A 25,759-nucleotide genomic window follows, 5' to 3' on the forward strand; every position below is an offset into this window, starting at 1 on the left:
ATGTTGAAAGGCAAAGATGGGGCTCTTTAGCATTCATTTAGAACCTGATCTAACAATTCATGTTTGTAAGGAGCAACAAGTAGAATAGGAAGTGAAGGGGACTATGTTGGATATCAGGGAAACTAAGATTCAAGGTTGGAAAGAGAACTATCAGTTAGAAATATTCATGCTTCAATTGAGTAATTAGAATAAGAAAAAAAAGTCATAGTAGACAATGGTGGAAAGACATTTAAGGAGAGTATTCTGTCTATGTCAAGGTACTCAAAGAAGTTGAGAATCAGAATTTGATAAAAAATGGTCTAAAATTGCTTATCTTTCTCATACCAATTTTGTCACATATGATAAGTTGCATATTTTGCAAATAAAATGTAGGGCAGAAATGTAATGAGTTACAAGATTATTTTATATTGCCGAACCTACAGTAAAACAGTGGAAAGTTCAAAAACTTGTGACAGATTATAAAGTATATCCAGGAAGTTTGTTGGCTACTAGTTCAGAAATGTGTCTGCATTTGTTAATAATTCCTGTTCTTTCCAATTCATTCATTTCATCTGCTTGAGTATCCGTTGTATTAATTTCAAGTCCACTGCAGAGTAGATCAGACACGCTAGATGGTACATAGGAGCTCACCTGTGATGTCCCCAAAGATTGGCTCTCTTCTAATGAACTGTGACTATTCCTTGAATTTGAATGTTGGGGGACCTCAGTGCTAGCTGGATTAATGTCTGATCTAGAACTCCACTGAACATTTGATTTAAGTTGATTCTCAAATTCTTCTTTGTTTGATGGGGTCAGTATTTTTATCAGTTCATTGACCTCAGTTGAGCTGGTTGCTCCATCGGATAAATTTGAGGTTGTTGAAGACAATGTCATTCTCTGATGGCGACTTTTTACAAGGTTTATACCTTTTAAAGTCCGTATTGGAGATTGCTTGGATGGTTTGGGTAGTGAGACTGATTCATCCTCTGTCTCGCTTTGAGCTGTCCCCTGATTGTCGCTAGAATATTTGGAAAGGCTGGAGTCCAATTCACTGTTATAATATTTATATTTCACCCTAATGGCTGCAGCTTCTGTGCTGCTGCCTAAAGTATCTGCAAATTTACTGGTAGGATCAGGACTGGTAAAATCTTCAGAGTTGCCCACAGGTTCAGGACTGGTACAATCTTCCGAGTTGCCCACCGGTTCAGGACTGGTAAATCTTCTGAATACTTGGGTTCATCACAGCTAGTATAAGAAATCGGAGCATCAATGTCTTCAGCTGGTGTTGGATCACTAGTAAAAACAGGATTCATATTTGAAGTCTGCAGAAAATCCACTGCTACATTACAAGTCTCATTAACACTGGGGTCAGAATCGTAATTGAATATTTCAGGCATTCTGATTTTTACATCTTTTCGATACAGATCATTGTCATTAGCGATCTGTAAATCCGCAACATCCATACAGTAATTTAATGGTCCCGGCGGTTGAACGGCAGTTGTGGCACGTTCAGGACCCAAAGTTGCTTCAAAGTTATTTTCCCCCGAAAGTTTACCACTGCTTTGAACTTTTGAAGAATGAGTTGAATCAGGTTCAATGCTGCTTCGAATCAATGTTTCAATATTTTCTTTACATCTGTCACCAGAAAGAGGTTGATCTTTTTGAAGATTTGAAGAATCTCTTTCACCTTTGGCTTCATGACGTTTTCGCACAGTCTTCTCTTTCAGATGTTCCATTCTTCTTCTTCTGGATAACTCTTTCTGTTCATGTAGTCTCAACATCTCTGGATTTGTTTGTCGGAGCCTTAACCGCAATGTGTTTGTTAATCCATACATAAGCTTTCTTTGGGGATGTTCCGATTTTTTTTGTGCGTTCCCTCGCTTCGGGTTATTTTCTTTATCAAAGATTCTGGAGGATGCATGTTGTTTTTGAATTTCCTTCTGTTGCTTAAAATTTGGTTTGGCAGATTTAGGGTGTGGTGATGCCGATATGGTCGGTTTATGAAATTCGGGCAAATCATTCTTTAAACCACTGTAAAGCCAAGCAAGTTGAGGGTGTACAGACAGAGGAATCCGCTCAGGTAATTGGTCATGGTGTAGTAAAGAAAGCTCCAGCAAAAGCGCATTTAGCAGAGGCAACTGTCCGATTGTATTACTTGCATCAAGATTAGCTGGGTTCTTTTTAATTTGTGTCTTTAACGTGGCTGCTGCTTCTAAGCAACTTTCGGGCAACCTAGAATTACTTAACTTTTGGCTCGTATCGAATAATTCATCACTTTCATCCGAGTCGAACTCATCGAGTAGAAATGACTCCTCGGGCTCCCCTGATTTCCAGATTTCAGATAGCTTCTCTTTGGGTTCATTCTTTGACTGACTGTAGTACAAGGGGGGTGGACAAAAAACGTTGTCCGCTTTGATATCCGCAGTTGGTTCCAATTCTAGATCGTGCTGTCTCATCTCGTGTTTCACACTCGTCTCTTTTGTCTGTTTGTTCGGGTTGCGTTTCTCCTTAAACACAAAAATGTTAACAGGCATTTCGCTCCGCTGAACAGTCTGGTCATCGGAAACTAGGTCAGGGCATTTTTTAGAGTCAGGTAGAGTGCCTTGTGGCACTCTAGAGGGCCCAGTGCCTTGATCTGCGACCTTCCCACACACCCCTTGGTCTGCCGCACGCAGTTCAGTTGGCAAGTGAGAAATGTCCGTGTCCCGCATTTTAGCTTTCTGGACCTGGTTTTCTGGAGTATGTGGCAGCAAACCAACTCCCAAACTCATGAGTCTATATCCTGCAGATATGTGGCCAATCTTTACACCCATCAGGTTATATAGAGAGTACAGCCCTCTCTTTCCTTGCCTGGAAGGCATGGTAAGGCCACGGTCCTCCACATCCACCCTGATGTTCTCTACTGCACCTGCCATCGAGATCAGACAACTTCCCACTAACTTGGGTACCCGCTGTGAAACGTCGAGCAGCATTACGTACAAGGGTGTGTTGGTCAAATGGCGATGAAGGGTCGACAGCCCCATCTTGAACAGGCAGGACTTGCCTTTATCGAAAGGGGTATTAGTGCTGCCTGGCGGCCGTCCGGAGCCGTCCCTCTCATGACCACGCTCCCAGCTCCGCCGCAGGCTCTCCGCTCGTTCCGGTTCGGTCTGATAGACCAGGAGAGTGGGAAAGTCCAACAGCCTGAAGGCCACCGCCAGTAAAGTGCCGGATTCGGAGTAGGTGCTAGGCCCAACCTCCACGTACTCTATTAACAGCTCCAATGAGAACAGCGTCTCCACTTCAGCGACTTTACTCATTCTTAACAAATGGATGGCAGTTGCTATCTCTCCCCCCAATTCACCGGCTTTAAGAGAACCGGCTCTTTACACGGGCTTCACAGCCGAAACCAAAGATTAGCTCCTCTATAATCTTTGGCCGAAACCTTGACAACGCCGCCATGCAATGGATCACGGTACCTTGAGCGCATTGCCACCCGGGCGGGGGCTGCAGTCCTTCACAGGCGAGTTGCCTCTTTGACGACAACTTGACTACAATTCCCCTCCTGCCCACGGGCTTCAGCTTGTCCAACTACACAAATGGAACGGACGGCGTCACGCGCCTGAAGGACGGTTTCGTTCAAAGATCCTATAGCGAGCTCCGCTGCAGGATCTTTGCTTTCGTTCGCCAGGTGGGGGTGGGCACGGGCGGAACGTGAATGGCCAATGTCGTGAGGGAAAAGCCGGAGAGCGACCAATGGCAGGAGAAGGCCAGGGGAGGTGAATAGAAAGAAAGAGAGAAAGAGCCGAATCGGCCAATGGGCGGAGGGGCGACCAATGGGTGGAGGGCCATCGGGCGGCCAATGGGTGGAGGGAAGGGCCAACGGGCGGCCAATGGTTGGAGGGGAGGGCCAACGGGCGGCCAATGGGTGGAGGGAAGGGCCAACGGACGGCCAATGGGTGGAGGGGAGGGCCAACGGGCGGCCAATGGTTGGAGGGGAAGGCCAACGGGCGGCCAATGGGTGGAGGGGAGGGCCAACGGGCGGCCAATTGGGGGAGGGGAGGGCCAATGGGTGGAGCTAAAGGACGAATTACGGCCAATGGAAGGAAAATAACGGCCAGCAAGCAGCCAATGCGAGGAGCGGCAAGTCAGCGGGCGGAACATCGGGCGTCAGGTTGTGTTGAGGTGCAGGAGAATGTGAAAAGTTTCCAGCCTGCTGGCCGCAGGAAAAGGAGGAGGAGGTGGTGGAGGTGTTGCTGCTGCAAAGGCCGGTTGAAGCAGCAGCGGACTTTGGATGCGCTGGCGGTTCCATGGTGTGGATTGTGCGGGACTGAGTTCTCACTCGTGCACGTGCGGCTCGACGGTTGTCAGGTAAGGGAAGCGGAGGAGGAGGATTAGGAGTGGGGAGCTGTGGCTTGTTGACAAATTGAAGGTTGGAGAGTCCGTCAGTTCACCACCCGCGCTCGGACCAGCGTTAAGCTCTCGGTTGCTCGAGGGTTCATGTTCACTGGCAAACCGTCAGAAGTCCTCCCCCCATCCCCTAACGCAACTCCCTCCATTTTATTACATCCCACCATACTCCCGAAAAATGCCAGGACTGTCGCCCCATTCTCCCTCCAGCTCCACTCTCCTACCCTCAAGGTAGTGTCGGAATGCCCCCAAAACATATCTCTACTTCTCATCGTGAGAGTCCTTTTCGTTATCCAGGTCTTCCCAGGTTAGGATAATACTTTTCTCTTCCCCCTCCTCAATCCTTTAATAAACGTAGCCCCCCCACCTCTCATCTGAACAATGTTTTATTCTCTCCCAGGATAACCGTCCCAGTAATCCTCTCCCCCTCCATCCCCATATCCTCTCAAAACGTTGTTCGCACCCTCCCCCACTGGGATAGGATCATTAGCAGATCAGCCTCCCCCTCGGGCAGGACGACAACCCGTCGTTCCTGCGGGTGGTTGTGTTCCCCCAGTGGAAGAGAGCAGGCTGAACGCTGTGATCGCGGGACCTTTCCTCGAAGCTGATCGACTCTGCGGATCGGGTAACTACTCTCGGTTCAGCAAGAGGACCGCGGCCGGCCAATTTATTGAATGTGTACGAATACTCCACCTTTCTGCTAGAAACGAAATGAAATTGGAAATACAAGAAAAGGGGTTCTGTCCCGTCCTCTGAATCCGGAAGATTCCCGCGGTCCTTCACTCACCCCACCCATCTGAAAACCTTCAAAACCCAAACGGTCCTGAGATTAAAATCATGTATTTCTTCGTTATGTGTAATAATATATTTAATTAGATGTTGTTGACTGGGTGTGTAGTCCAGAGACCTACTTGAGAGCCCAATTGCGCAGCGCATCCCCGTTTCTCTGGAAGTTGTAGGAATCCGGTTGATGTGTTGTGGAATTGGTTTTGTTGGTTTATTTTCTTCCGACTTTGTCCGCTAGATGGCTTGAATCGCACTATGGACGAGATTTTGGGTTCACTTTGTGCCGAAACACTTCCCGCATTTGGTCTACACTGTTTACTTTTTCCCCCCCGCAGGGGGTATTTCTACAATTAAACTATGACCGCATTGACAATGTTCTGCAAATTAAATGATCGTCTTTAATTTAAAATGTTTTATTATAACTGTATAAGGCAAATTAATATGTGGAAAACATACATTGCGGCGAGTTTCGTGTTGTTGATCAATACCCCATAAAGTTTATCTGCTTTTTCAGTGAAAATAATAACACTATACATCGTCCGCTACGATTGTTTTCTGCGATTTATCGGGCCCCTCGAGCAAAATCTGCGTTGAAAATATGCCCTTCCAGCTCGAGATGATAACAGTTACTGACAAAGAACAATGCAATCGATTATATTAGTTGTTCATTTAATGAATTGGGATACAGTTTAAAAAATAGTCTGAGTAAATGTACAACGTGCCTCATATCTCAGATTTGTAATATCTGCTAAATTTGGCTCGTTACTGCTGTACGGTTACTGTTGGCGATATTTGTCATGGTAACATTGCAGAAGATGTTTGGCTTCACAGAAGGATACTGCTTAATAACCCTCGTTCATTGTAAACTTGTTAGGCTCAAGTGTAGTCAATTGGAGATAATATTTTGCAACATGTATTTATGATATGTGGCGATGTTGAGCATAAATGTGTGGTGGAATATTGTGTTGGGAAACCAAGCCTCTTGTGTGACAGGAACCCAACGGGTCCCACTTAGTCTAGTAGATTATAAAGTTTATAGGGAAATATTAGTGTGGATGACCAGTAGTTTGATTTACTTGGTGGATAGTAGTGTCGGGAGGGGACTCCAGGAAATGACAGGCTTTGCAGTTGAAGGATTGGTCACCAATGGAGCAGAGCTTAAAATCAGGGATAAGGAAGAAACCAAAGTTGCGGCTCACTGATAACGTATTGTGCTCTAGGGCTGGAGGAGACTAGAGATATACATTGGCAATAGACAATAGGTGCAGGAGTAGGCCATTCTGCCCTTCGAGCCAGTACCGCCATGTGATCATGGCTGATCACCCCCAATCAGTATCCCCCGTTCCTGCCTTCTATCCATATCTCCTGACTCCGCAATCATTAAGAACCCTTCCTTGAAAGTGTCCAGAGAACCGGCCTCCACTGCCCTCTGAGGCAGAGAATTCCACGGTCTCACACCTCTCTGTGTGAAATTTACATAAAGTACATTTACATAAAGTTCATAGCATAACAAACAAACCTCTCAGGCCAATGGAACAGTTTCAGAAACGGAGTACAATGGAGTATGTACTCACTACTGTATCACACATAACTAAAGGCAAGGGAATTGGTGATGGAAGCAGAAACTAATTGTATCATAATGTAAACAGTAGTTTTGCCTACTTTGGGGCAAATATATTTAAGATATTGGTATAACAATTATCAATTTGAATAAAAATGCATAACTAGACCAATATTTGGCATAATTTATCTATTTATTCACATGCTTAACATACAGGTAAATTGTCAATCTCTGGAAGACAATATAAATGAACAGATTACTAACAAGAATTTTGAATACGCAAAACATAAAGGCACTAGAATATTAAAAAAACATATGTTTTGTAAGATAATGCTTTTTACTACTCAATATTCAATATTACTCAATATTCAAATGACCTTGTTTGTTGTCTAGTAAACCAGGTCCCACTGTGTCATGCTTCCTTATATCAATACAGCAGCTGTTGAAAATTTATTCTGAAGTGCTGAAGGGGAAAAGGTTATCCTTGATGTTCTGGCCTTAAATAAGCCTGGTCTTTAGATTTAGAAGTTGTCAGGGCAACGGTTTGATTATTTCCAGTCTTCACTGAATGGAAGGAATCGAGTGTCCTGCTCTGTAGTGACGCTGCGAACGATGGCAGCTGTAATGACGGCTGTATCTTGTGACTTAAGAATGAAAAAAAAATATCTGGCAGCATTGCAATGTGATTGCAGTTTTGGTTTAATTTGAGCGCAATTAATTTAATCATGGTTAAGGTATCAAATTTTTTTTTTTAAAGGCTAAAATTGCTGCATTAAGGGCCTGTCCCACTTAGGTGTTTTTTTCGGAGACTGTCGGCGACTGTCACAGTCGTAGTAGATCACCGAAAAACTAGTGACTGGACCCCCTCTATGACAATGTCTACGACAACCTACCACCTAGTCGACGGCAAGCTACCGACAATCGGCGACCCAGTCGTCGCGACTTAGGACGTCCACCTATGATCACACCCACAACAACCTACCACCACACGGGCGTCAACCTATGTCCACCCGCGACAAGCAACGACCCTGTCGGCGAAAACTGAAGACAATTCAGTCGCCGGTTGACGTAGGTAGTCGCCAATGGAATTCACCGAAGTCAGCACCCGGAGACATCCCAACGTCATCCTGGCGACAACCTGTGACAGGAGAAGACGGGCAACATCAAGCCCACTGTCATCAAAAGGTTTTGAACATTTCAAAATCCAACGGCGACAAGAAAAAATATAGGCATCACCCCGTGACCATATGGTGACAGCCTATTTTCCGGCTGTCGCCGAAAAAATCTCTCTGTTGCATGCAGCAGCAGAAAGTTACTTTTGTTTTGGATTGTATCATTCTGCTTAATCTTTCCTTGGATAGCATGGGGCACAGAACCTGAACCTGCATGAAACCTATGGTGTGATGGGACTAATTGTATTCTGTACATTAGAGCAAGGTGAATAAACTGTTATTTAGTCCAAACAATTGTAGACCTACATCAAAGAATTAGGGTTTCGGTCCGAAAGGTTGCCTATTTCCTTCGCTCCATAGATGCTGCCGCACCTGCTGAGTTTCTCCAGCACTTTTGTCTACCTTCGATTTTCCAGCATCTGCAGTTCCTGCTTGAACATTTTATTTACTCCACTGTGATATCTCCTCAAGGTATGCCTACTTTGAAGAAGTTCTCCTCCTCCCTCCGAAGACAGTTTTAACTGCAGGAGATGCTACACTTGTCGCTTTACCTCCCCCCTCGACTCCATTCAAGGACCCAAGCAGTCGTTCCAGGTGCGACAGAGGTTCACCTGCACCTCCTCCCACCTCATCTGTTGCATCTGCTACTCTAGGTGTCAGCTGAGCTACATCGGTGAGACCAAGCGTTGCTTGGCGATCGTTTCGCCGAACACCTCCGCTCGGTCCGCATTAACCAACCTGATCTCCCTGTGGCTCAGCACTTCAACTCCCCATTCCGAATCCGACCTTTCTGTCCTGGGCCTCCTCCATGGCCAGAGTGAGCACCACCGGAAATTGGAGGAGCAGTACCTCGCATTCCGCTTGGGCAGTCTGCACCCCAGCAGCTTGAGCATTGACTTCTCCAATTTCCGGTAACCCTTGTGTCTCCTCCCCTTCTCAGCCCTCTGGCTCCTCCTCTTCCTTTCTTCTTCCCCCCCCCCCCTACATCAGTCTGAAGAAGGGTTTCGGCTCGAAACGTTGCCTATTTCCTTCGCTCCATAAATGCTGCCGCACCCGCTGAGTTTCTCCAGCACTTTTGTCTACCTTACATCAAAGAAAGAATGTGTCTCGCCTATCATCTTAGCTGCAGGGCAGCACACCATTGTATGTCCTGCAACTTAAACTGTAATTTTTTGTCACTAAATAGGTCAGAGGATAATTGACAATGCAATACTCTAGTTACAAATTTTGAAGAGGTACTGTTTACTGAAATAAATACTCTTGAAAATGGTGGATGATGAATGAACATAACCTTTTGAACTCTTGAACATCAAAAAAACTAAGGAGCTGATCGTGGACTTTAGGAGGGCACATCATCCGAGGACGTACACACCATTGAGGATAAATGGGGAAACTGTGGATAGGGTGAGCTGTTTTAAATACCTGGGAATCCACATCTCTGAGGATATGACATGGACATCACACGCTGCAGCACTAGTGAGTAAGGCAAGGCAGCGCCTTTACCACGTCAGGCAATTGAGGAAATTCAGAGTGTCTCCGAGGATCCTCCAGTGCTTCTAGATTCAGATTCAGATTCAACTTTAATTGTCATTGTCCGTGTACAGTACAGAGACAACGAAATGCATTTAGCATCTCCCTGGAAGAGCGACATACCATATTTACATTACATTAGCATATATACAGACATAGTGTTTTTCCTGTGGGAGGAGTGTCCGGGGGGGGGGGTGATTGGCAGTCACCGAGGTACGTTGTTGAGTAGAGTGACAGCCGCCGGGAAGAAGCTGTTCCTGGACCTGCTGGTCCGGCAACGGAGAGACCTGTAGCGCCTCCCGGATGGTAGGAGGGTAAAACAGTCCATGGTTGGGATGAGAGCAGTCCTTGGCAATGCTGAGCGCCCTCCGCAGACAACGCTTGCTTTGGACAGACTCAATGGAGGGGAGCGAGGAACCGGTGATGCGTTGGGCAATTACTCAGCGACTGTGGAAAGCATCTTGTCCGGAAATATCACAATCCGGTTTGGGAATTGCTCTGCCCAGGACAAGAAAGCTCTGCAGAGAGTAGTGCATTCGGCCGAACGCACTATGGGAACATCACTCGCCCCTCTGCAGGAACTATAAATCAGGAGGTGCAACTCCAGAGCCAATAAGATCAGGGGAGACCCCTGCAACGGACTGTTCCAGCTGCTACGGTCAGGCAAACACCTCCGTTGCCATGCTGTGAGAATGGAGAGGTTGAGAAGGAGTTTCTTCCCAGAGGCCATTAGGACTTTAAACTCCTATCTCACCAGGGACTAACTTTACTGTACCATTCTACTGTGTTTTTTTAATTGCTGTTTTTTTTCCCTTTTTCCTTCCGCCCACAATATTTAATATGTAAATGAATATATGATTCTGTTCCATTCTGTTTGTAGTTTGTTTGTTTTTTGCACAAAGTCTGCGAGCATTGCCACTTTTCATTTCACTGCACATATCATATGTGTATGTGACGAATAAACTTGACGTGACTTGACTTTTTATCAATTGCCAAAAAGTAAATAAAGTTTTATAGGACTGCAGCACATTGGAAGTGTGGAGCTATTCTCTGTGATCAAGATCCTTTTAAAAAAAAAAAAGAAAACCCAATATTTCTTCACTCCATGACCAAAGACGAATACATGAATCATGTGCACACAAAAAAATCATGCTGCATTGAGGAATTTTGATAAATCTCACTTTAAAACAAATATTTTTTTCATAGGTTCAAGGATTGTTAGTTTGGAAAGAATGTGTGCAGTTAGTTATGGTGCTGTTATGGATTTGGTTAAATGAAATAGTGAAAATGTAAACAGATATTTGTGCAAATCAAATTGAACTACCCCAAAAGATCAGTGTTGGAACAAATGGTATTGTGATCAGTCTAACATGCCAATTTGATTTGAAACACTGCTTTGCTTCCTTCACTACCCCATCTTTTAAAATGGATCAATTAGAATGTTCACATTGTTTTCATATCTAAACTTTTAAAATTAGATTGTATGTATTCAGCAGTTGTATCTGATCCTAATCAAATAACTAAATTCTTCTTCAGCACAAATTGACACGGATCTTTTTGTAATTTTTTCTGATCAGTTATTCACTATGCTCTTGTTTTAAGGTCAGTAACCTTGTACATTGATAATTTGGTACAGTTGGTTGTCACTCTTTCTTGAGCAAGACCATGATATCTAGTTCATAGTGTTACTGATTGCTCCAATCTGGGCTTGGAGGTTGCTTTCACACTGAAGACAAAGGTTTATTTAGTGCAGAGCTTGGAAGGAGGGCATTTCATTTATGTGGCAAGCTAAAGTGAATGGTAACTTGCTTGATGTACTGAAAGCAGACCTTATGCATACTTTTAAAACTCAATATTACAAATAACTTTTTTCGGCAAACCTCATCTTGATTGAATGACAAGCATTTAAGAGAGGAAATGCATTACTTTTTCATGAGCTAGAATATACCTTTCAATCCCCAGCGCAGCTTTGAAAAAGGTTTTCAGAGTATTGGTTGTATTTCCTGCCTGAGTAGGTGAGAACTGTAGTTCTCAAGTAGTGAACAATGGAAAGATGTGACATTGCTCTTTGAAAGGTCCAACTTAATTTGTGTCCTGTTCACTTGTTTCTTTCTAAATTGCCCTCCGAACTTTTAAATAATTCTATGTATGTCTACTAATAATTTTAAGCCATTGCGGTAATCATTGAAGCAGTGGTATCACTCTACTGGTCTGCGACACCAGTTGTTGACGGATTGTGTTAACCATTTCAAAGAAATTGCATGTGAGGTCATTCCTATTTGGGTTTCAATGCTGTTGCGGTGTGCTGATTGTGCTAATTTTATGTTGATGAACTTTTCCCAAATGGTAGCCGGCGGTCGTAATGATAACTTCACTCTTTTGTGGCTGGTAGGTCACTTGTTCCTTGAATGGGGACGGAGTTCTGGAGGGGTTGCAGCTGGTCTTGTCACGGCCTTACGCCAGTAATCAGAGAAGGGATTTGTACACCTTTGCGTTCTCCTGAACACTATTAGGGTTTGCAATTAATTAGTTGAATCGGAAGCTTTCTCATGGTGAAATATTTAATGGGCAGACTGGAATAAGATGGCCCATTGCATTATACGTGCCGATACATGTACAAATTCACAAGGTAGAGAAGGGTGTTTGGGGGTGGTAGGGAGCAGCAGAACAAAGTCACGGTGGGGGCAGAGCTCAAGTTATTTTTTTCATAGGTGGGAGAATGTTCAATGAATGTTTCATTTTATTTTATTGACAGCAGATGCACCCTGCATGCACATTATGCATTGGTACTAAATGTAAAGACAAAGCTTGAAGCAAATATTTAACCACTGGTTGTGTAATTGTAAAATGCATGCTTCACAGCAGAAGAAATATGCACGTGCATTTTAGTATTCCTTTTGATTCAAGGCCTGATAATAGCCTTTCTGATGATCAAAAGGATGTTTCTTCTCATAAAATGTATATTTTTAAGTGTTTCCATTTAGCTAATTAAAATTTGAGAATTCAGAACAAATTTTGCGCACATTTTCTATATAGTTAATTTGGAAAAGTAAGTTCAATACTTTGTCTCCAATTGTTCAGTGACATGGTTTGAACCGGGATCCTAGAAAAAATATTAAAGATTGCTTCTTAACCCCAATAATTCTGACATACTTTTAGATCATTACCTAATCATTTTGTGGCTTACTGTCTTTTTTCTCTCTCTGAAATGCCTTTGAATACCTTATAATATTAAAGGAGTTTTGTAATTATTGTTTTGCGTTTAAAATACTTCTTAACAAAGAATGGATGAAAATTCAGAGTAATTTCGGATTGTTTATTGTTTAACTTTGATCATCATTTGATAGACCCCTTTATTCCAAAATTTCTTTCTTGCATAAATCATAAACCTTTTAACTAAAATGTTACATTCAAATATTTAAAAAATCAAATGGAGGTGTACCACTCGACTATTTCCAATTTTGTGATACTTCACTATGTTAAGATAATTATCTGTTTCTGTTGAGTAAATTGGGAAGTTTGGCATTAAGTGAGGACAGCACTTGTATACATTGTAGGTTGCTGCTTTTGTACAGTTGGTTTGAAGGAACTGTTGTAATTTGGTTGAGGACAGGAGATTTATCTCAGTGATGTTGCCATCAAATTTATAGTGGGAAGAGATACAAAACGTGATTATTTTACCACAGTTGTATCCTGCAAAACTATTTGTACTCTTAGCTGCCACCTTGTTTGAATCCAATTTGGAGTCCTCTTACAATTTCCATGGCAAGACATACGCAAGTAGCTTTGCTGGAGGTTAAAGATAAACCTTATTCTGGATCATGGATTTTTCCCCACATGACATCCTGATACTGTACTGTTATGTGCATTTCCAGAAAGGTTTTTGAGAGTTCTTGGGATTTGATGAAAGAATCATTACATCTTTGTGGCTGAAGATAATTAAGTTAATTGTAATACAGATATTCTCCAGGTAATTATATCATAGCACATATCTGGGGAAACAATATTGGCTGGCATAATTAATTAATGAATCAGTGTAGATTTTATAGTTCTGGTTATTATGTGCATGATGGAAATCAGCTAGATGTTTGGAGAGAGAGCTCATGATCTGGATAGATACACAAAACATAACAGTGAATAAATAGCAGAGGTGCTGGGGTCTCTGCGTTAGAATCCCAGTATATTAAATGTGTTCATGAACTGTTCACTTGATTGATTCTTGGTCTTTGAATTTTTATTTGAAACCTGTCTTGGAACGTCAAGGCATATTGAGTGTAGCTGCAAGTAGGTTGGAGTTGGTTAGTATATGATTTTAATTTGCTGCAAAAAGGTGAAATAATGACAACTTGCTTGTGGATGACTGTATTACATGTAATTCACAGCAAATATAAACCCAGCAGAGATCAAACAGTTGCCTGGTCACTGAAGGAACAAGTGTATTCTTATTAAAGGAATGTACTTGTTTCTCATTCCCACCTGAGGCAAGAAGCCTGTAATGGTAAATACAGCTGTTATTGTTAAAGTTTTAATTATTATGCAAATTCCTCTAATAGATCATAGAGCGCATCCCAGCTAGACTCACTAGAAATTGCTGATTTGAACTATTTAAAAACTATATTAACGGCATAACCTAGCATCAGAGAAAAAAAATTACATTTAAATTCAAAAGATGTATTCCGTCTTGTTTTGGGTTTCAAGCCAATTAACTTTTCATCTCATTCATCAAATCCAAATAAACTTGATAGCAGTAATATTTGAAAGGTATTAAAAATTGTATTTTTTTGCAGGATCACACCTATAAACTTAAGAATTTTAATTGAGGCAGGATTTTCATATGCTCTTAAAAACTAGTGGTTGGAGTGAATAGTTATTCCTAGCTGTTGTCTTCAGCTGAAAAAAAAGTTACTAGATTCATGCCAGCAGTTGGGATGATTTTAACAGATGCATTTTAACCTGCTATTTTAAAAGCATTTTTTTTTCCTCCAGATTTGTTTATGCAGGTGCAATCGGCAGATTGTATCAATGAAACTTAAACCCACTGTTTCATCTTGCCAGCAGAAAGTATTGATAATGTAACACACCTCCCCTGACTAAAATCCATCATCCTACACTGCAAACCTAAGCAGAACAAAGTAGTTTTGCCCCTAGTACATACTCTTCTTTTCAATAAGATTATGACTGATCAACCTTTGCTTGGGTTCACTTTCCTTCCTTTCCTCAATAATCCTTATTTGCTTTATTGATTGAAATATCTTGTCTTGCTTGGCTTTGACTAATTTAAATATTCAACCCCCACAACCTTCTGGGGAAGAAATTCTAAAAACTTGCAATGCAAAATAATGTCCTCATCTGGAGGCTATGCGTTTTAGTCTACGAGAGGAAACGTCCTCCCAGCACTCGCTCTGAGCCCCTAAGAATATTCTGCTTCAAGTAGATTGCCCCTTGTGCTTCCAAAATTCAATAACACAAATTTGACCTTCCTTATGACTGTATTCTAAATCAAGGATTATACAATGAATATATATTATTTAATTTAACTTGTTTTTCCATGATCTGGGCATTGTTGGCAGGCTATAATTTATTGCCTACATCAAGAAGGTTGTGTTGTACCATGGACTTGAACTTCTTTGATCCTGTTAATGATGGTACTTCCACAGTACTGTTGGATTCAGAGTTCCAGGATTTGGGTGCATGGATAAAGAACTAGTGATTTATTTCGAAGTCAGAATGGTATGTGACTTTGAGGTTAATCCATTACCTGTGGTGTTCCCACCCTTGTAGTAAGTGGTCGAAGTTGCATGTTTGAGAGGTGCATTGAGATGGTAAACTGCAGGTGACACACTGCTGGTGGAAGGAATTAATATTGATGGAGTACTAATTAATTGAAGTGTTTTGGTGCCAAGCTTCTTGAGCGTCTATTCAGGAAAGCAGTGAATATTCCACACATACTCTTGATTTTGCCTTGTTGATGGTAGAAGGAGGCTGATATGTCAGGAAAAGTCGCCTGGCAGCAAGATACTAAGCTTCTGATCTGTTTGCATAGCCAGAGGAGGTTTACCAAAATGTTGCTTGCATTCAAGGGTTTCGGAGCCACCGCATTGTGGCCGGGGAGGGAAGTAGCTCGTGTGGTTGCGAGCAGCCGCCGGGGACAAACAGCGGAACCGGCTGCCACCTCCAGTGCCTTCTGATCACCTCTGGCAGTACTCTCCGTCTGACCACCTCTCCTGCCACTTGTCGGCGTCGCTCATGTCAGCCGAATGCCGCCGGGAGCAGGACATGGCCTTACTTGCTGCTGTGAGTGACACCATGGCATCCACCGTGTCTTTGGATGTAGACCGGACAATGAGGGTACCAGCTCAAGAGCCAGTCAGCGGGCGATGGATAACAAGACAGCGGGCGGTGGAGTTTACTCCTGTGTCAGCGCGATCAAGGGACCAATTGAGGTTACTCTCACTGACACAGGAGTAAGCTCTACTGCCCGCTGTTCTGTTATCCATAGCCCGCTGATCCGCTCTTGAGCCAGTTCCCTCACTGTCCGGTCTACATGGAGATCCCCGACCCCCTCCTTCTCAACACTCCTGCCCTCCCCGCAACTTACCTCTGGCCAGACTCCCCACACGCTGTGAACGGAACTCTTTCTTCCCCCCCCCCCCCCCCCCCCCAGCGGCGCTGTCCTTTTATAGCCGCTTCCCATCAGCTGCCAGCAATGAGGGACAGACTTGGCTATCCCTCAGTACAGCAACATCATTCTTGATGGCACATAACAAAGTTATTTCCCTTATTTATGAACAACTAATTATGAACAGATTCCGGTATACCAGAACCGAACACAGTTAGTCAATGAGAAAATATATATACAAATCCAGAATCAACAAATTTACCCCCTGGGTAGGTGAAATTTACCCCAGGTTGGGAACCCTTGGAATAGAGGGATATGGATCATGTACAGGCAGATGAGAACAGTTTTACTTGACATCATGTTTGGAGAAAACATTGTGGGCCAAAGGGCCTGTTCTACAATCTATTTCCACATTGACTTGTAGGCATTTCCAAGCAAATGTCTCCAAATTACAGTTTGAAAATAGACACACTACTCTAATCTGTAGTTTCCCAATAAATATGTCAGACTTGGATCGGAGATTGTGTTTACTAAACATTTTTAGACTTGCAACTTTAAAAAGCAAGCATGGTTAAGCAAACCTAGCACTGTGTTCCACAATTTATTTTACTGCTATCAGTTTGAAGCATCCCTTCATTTCATTTACTAAAAGATGGATACTTGAGGTGTCATAGGTGTATAAAAGTGCACGGAAAAGACAATGATCAAGTGATACCCTACTGATAACCGTAGGGTGTCACTTGTACATGGCAAGACATAATTGCACATCAGCAGCTTGTTGAAAGGTGTACTATTGGAGAAAATGTGAATATTATACAGATTAATAATTACATTGCAACATAACCGTGGGATGGTAGGATGTGAGTCTTTGAAGCCTTCCATTCAGCGAGAGAGAGAGAGCAGTTTTAGATACATAGAAACTAGGTGCAGGAGTAGGCCATTCGGCCCTTCGAGCTTGCACCGCCATTCAATATGTTCATGGCTGATCATTCACCTCAGTATCCCGTACCTGCCTTCTCTCCATACCCCCTGATCCCTTTAGCCACAAGGGCCACATCTAACTCCCTCTAGTTAGTGTGTTGACCCTGGTAATGATGATTTGAATTGTCTTTGTCCATTTGAAATTTGGTTGAAGATTAAGCTTTATTGCTGTTGCTGTTTTCTACAGTTAATTGGAGGCAAATTGATTTTGGGAGCCCAGATTAATAAGTGCTCGACATTGTTTCTTGTTGAATGCTCAACTGTAGAGCTATTTATAGAGTAAATGTACCATGGTTTTTGAATATAGGATAAAATAATTTCACTTTCACAATGAAGTTACTGTGTATTGGTGCATTTTTAGCATATTTATCTTTACCAATGTAATAGTGCTTGATAGCCAGACTACCTCAGTTTTATTGACTCCAAGTTCTTGTCTATGCACTTCCTAGTGTGGAATATTTTGGTATTTCTGCATTACTCCTGAAAGTTATAACTGAACAAATTAAAATTCATTTAAAGAAAGTAGATATTGGAAAACCAGAATAATAGTTGTGAATGCCAACTGATGATGAAATGCTTTGATAGCTCCTTCATTACACATAATGGTCCAAAAGAAAATGTGTAATCTGTTAGGAGGCCCAACACAAGCTTGAGAAACAACAGCTCATCTTCTGTTTGGGCACATTGTAGCCTTCTGGGCTAAGTCTTGAATTCTCAAACTGTTGGTAATGCACTCTTTCTTTTGGTCTGCTTCAGAACTTGCCATTTGTATCAGTCATCCATTTGTGGCTCAGTTTTTCTCTTTCATTAGCACAGTTTGTTGGGTACATCCCACAGGCCTCATATTAGCAAGAAATAAATGTAGAAGCATAATGTGCTTGTAACTTCCACGTTGTCTCCTTTGGTGTCGCATTGTCCGAAATATTTCCTTTATTCTATCAATCACTCCACTACCACCTCCCCTGTAATCAATGTAGAACAGTCCAGCATAAGAACGGGTCCTAGCCCACAATGTCTATGCTAAACTAATGCCAAGACCAACTCTTAGCAGCCTGCACATGATGCCAAGACCAAATCTTAACAGTCTGCACATACTCTATATCCCTCAAATCCCTGCGCATTCATGTGCCTATCATGTTTCCCAGATGCCATTATCGTATCTACCAATTACGACGGTGCATTCCACAACATCACCTCCTTCTGTGTGTTTAGGGGGTTCAGTATTGATGTGGATAGAGAACTGGCTGGCAGACAGGAAGCAAAGAGTAGGAGTAAACGGGTCCTTTTCACAATGGCAGGCAGTGACTAGTGGGGTACCGCAAGGCTCAGTTCTGGGACCCCAGCTATTTACGATATATATTAATGATTTGGACGAGGGAATTGAATGCAACATCTACAAGTTTGCGGATGACACAAAGCTGGGGGGCAGTGTTAGCTGTGAGGAGGATGCTAGGAGGCTGCAAGGTGACTTGGATAGGCTGGGTGAGTGGGCAAATGCATGGCAGATGCAGTATAATGTGGATAAATGTGAGGTTATCCACTTTGGTGGCAAAAACAGGAAAGTAGATTATTATCTGAATGGTGGCCGATTAGGAAAGGGGGAGATGCAACGAGACCTGGGTGTCATGGTACACCAGTCATTAAAAGTAGGCATGCAGGTGCAGCAGGCAGTGAAGAAGGCGAATGGTATGTTAGCATTCATAGCAAAAGGATTTGAGTATAGGAGCAGGGAGGTTCTACTGCAGTTGTACAGGGTCTTGGTGAGACCACACCTGGAGTATTGCGTACAGTTTTGGTCTCCTAATCTGAGGAAAGACATTCTTGCCATAGAGGGAGTACAGAGAAGGTTCACCAGACTGATTCCTGGGATGTCAGGACTTTCATATGAAGAAAGACTGGATAGACTCGGTTTGTACTCGCTAGAATTTAGAAGATTGAGGGGGGATCTTATAGAAATTTACAACATTCTTAAGGGGTTGGACAGGCTAGATGCAGGAAGATTGTTCCCAATGTTGGGGAAGTCCAGAACAAGGGGTCACAGTTTAAGGATAAGGGGGAAATCTTTTAGGACCGAGATGAGGAAAACTTTTTTCACACAGAGAGTGGTGAATCTCTGGAATTCTCTGCCGCAGAATGTAGTTGAGGCCAGTTCATTGGCTATATTTAAAAGGGAGTTAGATGTGGCCCTTGTGGCTAAAGGGATCAGGGGGTATGGAGAGAAGGCAGGTACAGGATACTGAGTTGGATGATCAGCCATGATCATATTGAATGGCGGTGCAGGCTCGAAGGGCCGAATGGCCTACTCCTGCACCTATTTTCTATGTTTCTAAGTCAAAAACAACGTCTTTAATACTGCGTATAGGATGCTAATGTTTTGCAGCAATTTATGAAGATGCAGACAGAATAAGCTTGAGTATAATGTAATTGTTTATAATGCTAGTCCACAGATAATTGGCTGTTCATCTGTCATAAATGCCATTCATATCAATTATGGCAATAATGATTAATATCTCTGAGGATGGATAGGTTTTAAGAAAATAGTGCATAATCAGTTGCCTGAAGATGGACATGTTTGATTATTGGAGGAAATATACATATCTCCACAAAGCCAAATATTTATAAACTGTAAGAGCTCCAAAACATAAACATTAACTTGTAGGATCGACTGAATCCCATGACAGAAAGCAATGAACACACGGCACTGAGCTGAGCCAGACACCTTGTGTCACGTTTATTCCAGAAGCCCATTTTACCTACATTCTCACCAATCATAACCTCTGTGCAGATAAGGCCAGTTAGTGCATCTGACCTTGGAGTTGTTATTGAGCTCTTGTGGCTGTACCTTCTCATGAGGCTGCTAGCACTGACGGGCAGTATGCAAAACCAACGTGGGCATGAAGGCGCCGCAGCTCCCTCCTCAGCCACAGAGTCATACAAGGTGGCGACTGCCTGGCTTTGTCCTGCCCCATACCCTGGCGGGTTGATTTTACGGCCTGATCTTGTTTGGTACTGTCTTTGACAGGAAGTGTTGGGGTCTTGTGACTTTGCCGGTTCGGTGGGTGAGATAGTCGGTTGGTAATCGACGTATGCTGGCTTTAACCGGTCGATGGATACGGTGTCAATTTTTCCGTTCCATTAGATCATGAAACTTTCATGAAAGTTTGTGGCGTGAAGGCGCCATAATCTTGTTATAAAATTTGTAGTGTTGATTTGATCTTTTTCCTTGGATGCATTCCTTCTAGATTTTATAGGTTCCAGAAAGGAGAATCTATACATACATAACAAACTCTGATCTTGTACTCTTCCGGTTTTGTGTTTTGTTTTTTTCTATTTGCGCAAAAACGGTATGCAATATTTCGCCACCTTACTCACCATTGTCCTGTGCTACAATTGCAACAGTTTTGTTCCGAGAGATGGTATATCATAAAAGTTATTAACGATTAAAAATCTTTAAAACCGCGCATGCGCAGATTGGTCTCCTCTCCTGTCAGTAGCCGCCACGCAGATTGGTCTCCTCTCCTGTCGGTCGCCGGGACGGCGACCCCCCCTTCCTGCACCATCGCTGCACTGATCGGCCGGGTCCGCTGTCAGTCATGGGCGGCGCCTGCCTCGCCCGGCGGTAGAATATAAAGCTGAAGGAGCGGAGTGAGCATCATAAACGCTCCACCGGCTGGAGCTGCATCTGCGGGCGCATCCGTGGTGCCGAGCGGCCAAGCCCACTTCACGGCCTCAGTGGTGCCCAGCCACGGGCGCCGTCGGCCACTTCGTCCGACCCGGGCTTCTACCCGAGAGGCCCCAGCCAGGGTTCTATGTGGCGATCCAGGAGGCATCGAGACTGCGGTGGTGAGGCCTCGCAACGATGTGGCGGAGGTAGGGCCTTGCCAAATTTAAAAATCTGCGGAGAAATCTAACTCTTCCTCTTTCAGTTTATTTCCTGTCTCATGTCTGGTGGGGGAGGAGGGAAAATAGAGGGAGAGGAGTGGGGGAGGTAGGGAGTGGGGAATAGAGGGAGAGGAGGGCGGTGGGGGTGGGGGTGAGGAGTGGGGGGGATAGAGGGATAGGAGGGGGTAGGGGAGAGAGGAGTTATGGAGGGAGGGAGTGACTGGGGGCAGGGGAGAGGTGAGGGAGGGATTGGGGAGGAGAGGGGAAATATCCTGGGGAGGTGAAGAGGGAGAGTGGGGGGGATTGAGGGATAGGAGGGGGTATGGAGGGAGAGAGGGGAAAGTGGGGGAGGTGGGGGAACGGGTTGCGTTGTGGGAACGGGTGAGTGGTGGAAATTTGCGTTGGGGGAACGGGTTGCCTTGGGGGAACGGGTGAGTGGTGGAAATTTGCGTTGGGGGAGCAGACCCAACGGTGTCTGCACTTCATTTAGTTCTTTCTAAAATTGTGATTTAATATAAGCTCTCTATTTTAAACTAAGTTAAATCAGACTCTTCCAACATCTTGCACAGTTGTAACAATACATCCTGACTCTTGCAATCAATGCCTTACTGTTGAAGGCAGGAATGCCAAATGCTACTTTCACATCTGTGTCTACCTGGGTTGCAACTTTTGGGTTATTATGTACTTGTGCCCCTTGGCCTCTCTTGACTCCACAGACCTGCCCTGGTTTAATTTGCAAAAATGCACCACTTTACACATATCAGATTTAAATTCCATCTGCTATTCTTTGGTTCACTTTCTCAGTTGATCTAGATCCTGTTGTAATCTTCTTCACTGTCCACTATACCAGTAATTGTAACATCGTCTGTAAACTTACTGACCATGCCAACGATTCTGTTCCAAATTGGGAACATACACAACAAACCCGAATATATATTAATGATTTGGATGAAGAGATTAAAAATAACATTAGCAAATTTGCAGATGACACAAAGCTGGGTGGCAGTGTGAACTGTGAGGAGGATGCTATGAGGATGCAGGATGACTTGGGCAGGTTGGGTGAGTGGGCAGATGCATGGCCTGATGCAGTTTAATGTGGATAAATGTGAGGTTATCCACTTTTGTGGCAAAAACAGGAAGGCAGATTATTATCTAAATAGTGTCAAGTTGGAAAATGGGGGAGTACAACGGGATCTGGGGGTCCTTGTTCATCAGTCACTGAAGGTAAGCATGCAGGTACAGGAGGCAGTGAAGAAAGAGAATGGCATGTTGACCTTCATGACATGAGGAGTTGAGTATAGGAGCAAAGAGGTCCTCCTGTAATTGTACAGGGCCCTGGTGAGACCACACCTGGAGTATTGTGTGCAGTTTTGGTCTCAACTTGAGAAAGGACATTCTTGCTATTGAGGGAGTGCAGCGTAGGTTCACGAGGTTAATTCCCGGGATGGCAGGACTGTCATATGTTGATAAATTGGAGTGGGTTTGTATACTCTGGAATTTAGAAGGATGAGAGGGAATCTTATTAAAACATATAAGATTATTAAGGGATTGGACACGCTAGAGACAGGAAACATGTTCCCAATGTTGGGGAGTCCAGAACCAGGGACCATAGTTTAAGAATAAGTGGTAAGCCATTTAAAACTGAGATAAGGAAAAGCTTTTTCACAGAGTTGTGAGTGTGTGGAATTCTCTGCCTCAGAGGGCGGTGGAGGCTGGTTCTCTGGATGCTTTAAAGAGAGTGTTAGATGGAGCTCTTGGGGATAGCGGAATTAAGGGATATGGAGAGAAGGGCAGGAACGGGGTACTCATTGTGGATGATCAGCCATGATCACATTGAATGGCGGTGCTGGCTCGAAGGGCCGAATTGCCTACTCCTGCACCTATTAAAAAAAATTATAAAAATGTATTAAAGTTTATAAATGTGAGCACCGATTCCTGCGGCACACTGCTGGTTAGTAACTCCAATCTGAAAATCAACCCTGCACAACCATCCTTGTACTCCTTCGCCAAACCATTATTGTATCCAGTTGACTACCTGACATCCTTCCAGACCAGGTTACAAATTCCTTGCCTTCTGGTCCTAATCAAGTCCTATAGAGCTGCATAGTTCAAACGAGATGAGAGGGGAATCTTTTAAAAGAATCCCGAGGGCAAATTTTTCCTTATCGTGTAGTGGGTATAAACAGCCTGAGAAAGTAATTAAAGCAGGTACAATGCAACATTTAAAAGTTAGTTGGAAAAGCACATGGATAGTGTAGATAGCTTGACAAAAGTCATGCAAATGATTTGTATCTGCAATTAAACTTCGGTTTATGGGAAGCAGAAAATCTGGAGTGGAGTGTAGGGGACATGAAATAGATCTTTAGCATGTGAATTTGCTGGTACCTGGATCATATTTTGCATTTATCACCTGTTTTCCCCATATCTGGTGTTCTGTGGCGCATGTGGAAGATTTTGCCTGCCCTGCAAATCCTTGATCTTTTCAAATTCCCTTTGGGTGTAAAGCTATGTATGTAAAACTGTCGCATTGTACAGTTGTTTATAAAGCACTTGCCCCACTGGCATGCCTTTGGGGGGAAAAAAATAAGATTGTGTGGGTTGTATTTATGACATTGACCTATACTTTCTGTTGAAGATGTAATTACTCTGAAATGAGATGATGGAATTAAACAAACTTATTTTTTTTTAAATACTCTCAAATTAACATGCCCTACCCTAGCTTTTCAAATACAGAAAGGAATGTTGTATGCTCTTTCAATGATTTAGTATAGACATAGCATAATGATAATTGATTATATGCTCTTCTGTGATAAGTTCCTACTATTTTAGGATGGGATAGAAATAGTGGCAGAAACGTGTATTTAGTGAAGGCTGGAAGAGCAGTGCTAACAATAATGGCCATAGTTCGCCAATTCCTCTTTCTATCTTCCTCTCATCGCCTCTTCCTCTCTACCCCCCAAACATTTCTCCCTAGGAGGAGCTCAAATGGCTCTACATGGAGCACAAATTATTTTTTTTCAGCCTCTATTTATTTTTTTAAATAAATAAGAGGCAGGAAAAAGCCATTTGAGTTCCTTGTACCCATGCTATCATTCAATAAGATCATGGTTTGTCTTTCATCTCGGTGCCATTCCTTGTACTAACCCCATATCCCTTGATTCCCTTAATTCCTTCAATCTCTAACCTTTACCTGTAGGTAAGACTGGTTTGTTAACAATGGGGTGCTAAGCTTTAATAATATACAATCTAATTAATCATATTTAATTTATGTTAGCACATCCGAGGATAGATGTGAAGCCACAATGGACATTGACTCCTCTAAGAAAGTTTTAAATGCCTTAAAGCACATCACTGTTCTATTTTTAAAATATCTAATTTTCATTTCATAATCTCCCCATTATTTATGTATTTGAATGGTATAGCTATCCTCTTTCTCAATGTATATTGTCATAAAGATCTGAAAGATATTTCATGAACTTTCATATATTTATAAAGCAGCTTTGCGGAATAATGTAATCAAATTTTTATTTTATATTAACCTTTCTCTGCATCTGCTGGTTTCTGTTTAAAACATTAGCTGTTTTTGCCAACCGGTTTAAAATTATAACATGTAAATTCACCAATCGGATTCTTCTTAACCTGATATGTCAATTAATTTGAGATTTGATTAGTAAGTACTCCATGAATACATTAACGTGAACATGGTTGATCTTTGATTTGATCTATATATTTGCACCATTACACTTTCTCACAATGCTTAATTGTTTTTGTGTTTTGTATTTAATTAATCCACAATGTAACTAGCAAATTGGTTCTGCAACTAATGATTTCATATAAAGGGGAAAAAATGCTTTACAAAAGCTTCAAGTGTAATGTTAACATATGAACAGGTCAAATAAGACTCGTGTTTTGAATAATTTGAGATAATAGGGAAATAATGTTCTATTTCTGCCCCTCATGCACAAGATATAAATGTTGATGATAACCTGCCCAATTGACACTGATCCCAGCAAACTTCTGTGGGATCCCAACCCCACACTCAAGGGCCAAGGTAGGAGGAGTGATTGAATAACAATTCCAAACTGTTAGTATGTAATTACTGCAGTTTGTAACTTTAACCATTAATTAGTTCGTGACTTGAAAGAGTCAAGCAGGTTTAATCACAATTGCACTTCAGCAACAGATTAGTACGTAGGTTACCTGATAAAACGATCATCCACTTATACAACAGTACTTTATTTGCTTGCTAATAATTAGCATCCAGTGCTTGGTGGTTATAGATTAAAAAATTTAATGTTGAATCCCATGAAATGTTAAAGCCAGGGTATAGCTTAACATAAATCTTTTTAATCACCTTGCACATGAATAATGGGCACTCTCCTCACAATGTTTATAGATTACCAGGCCAAGTGGAACCCAATGCGGAGGAGGGGGGTGGTGTGGTATCGGCGTTCACCCCAGGGCGGGGGGGCCGATGAGAGTTTCTCCCCCCCCCCCCCGCGATCGGCCCTCCCCACTCCCTGCCTTGTGCCCAAACACCAGGATTGTGGAACCAAAATGCAACCAGAACTTGATGAGCAGCCCCTTCAGACATTGGTAGAGGCGCAGCAACCTCGTTACCGTTGGCAACGTCCCATTGTGATGTCATTGTGGCAGTCGGCAGCCAGATTTTTAGCCCTTTGTGATTGGTGCACTATGAGAGGCATTGTGACATCATCACTGTGAGAAGGCTGGAAGCTGTCTGTGAGAAGGCGGTTTTGGCAGTTTTTAAAATTTCAACGATGAATAACTTAGGAAATACAGGTGGAAATGTGACGGTAAGATGTTTATTGCTACCAGGGGGGAAATGTGAGTAGGATG

General features: G+C 42.9%; 2 protein-coding genes across 5 annotated transcripts in view; one reads left to right on the plus strand and one right to left on the minus strand.

Annotated features, from left to right (window-relative positions):
* Window positions 1-939: 939 nt before the first annotated feature.
* On the minus strand, window positions 940-3,750 carry map10 (microtubule associated protein 10). Its single transcript, XM_033021737.1, has 2 exons — window positions 3,404-3,750; window positions 940-3,368 (listed from the first exon to the last, which is right to left on the minus strand). The coding sequence occupies exon 2, from the start codon at window positions 3,276-3,278 to the stop codon at window positions 1,083-1,085; it is 2,196 nt and encodes a 731-aa protein (XP_032877628.1). The 5' UTR covers window positions 3,279-3,368; window positions 3,404-3,750; the 3' UTR covers window positions 940-1,082.
* Window positions 3,751-4,095: 345 nt separating this feature from the next.
* sipa1l2 (signal induced proliferation associated 1 like 2) overlaps window positions 4,096-25,759 on the plus strand; it is a 463,054-nt gene continuing 441,390 nt past the window's right edge. For all 4 annotated transcript variants that reach the window (XM_033021738.1, XM_033021739.1, XM_033021741.1 and 1 more), the window contains exon 1: window positions 4,096-4,329. The gene's annotated coding sequence lies outside the window, so the exon portion shown is untranslated. The remainder of the gene's footprint in view (window positions 4,330-25,759) is intronic.

The sequence above is a fragment of the Amblyraja radiata genome, chromosome 5 (genome assembly GCF_010909765.2).
Source record: "Amblyraja radiata isolate CabotCenter1 chromosome 5, sAmbRad1.1.pri, whole genome shotgun sequence".
Classification (NCBI taxonomy): Eukaryota; Metazoa; Chordata; class Chondrichthyes; order Rajiformes; family Rajidae; genus Amblyraja; species Amblyraja radiata.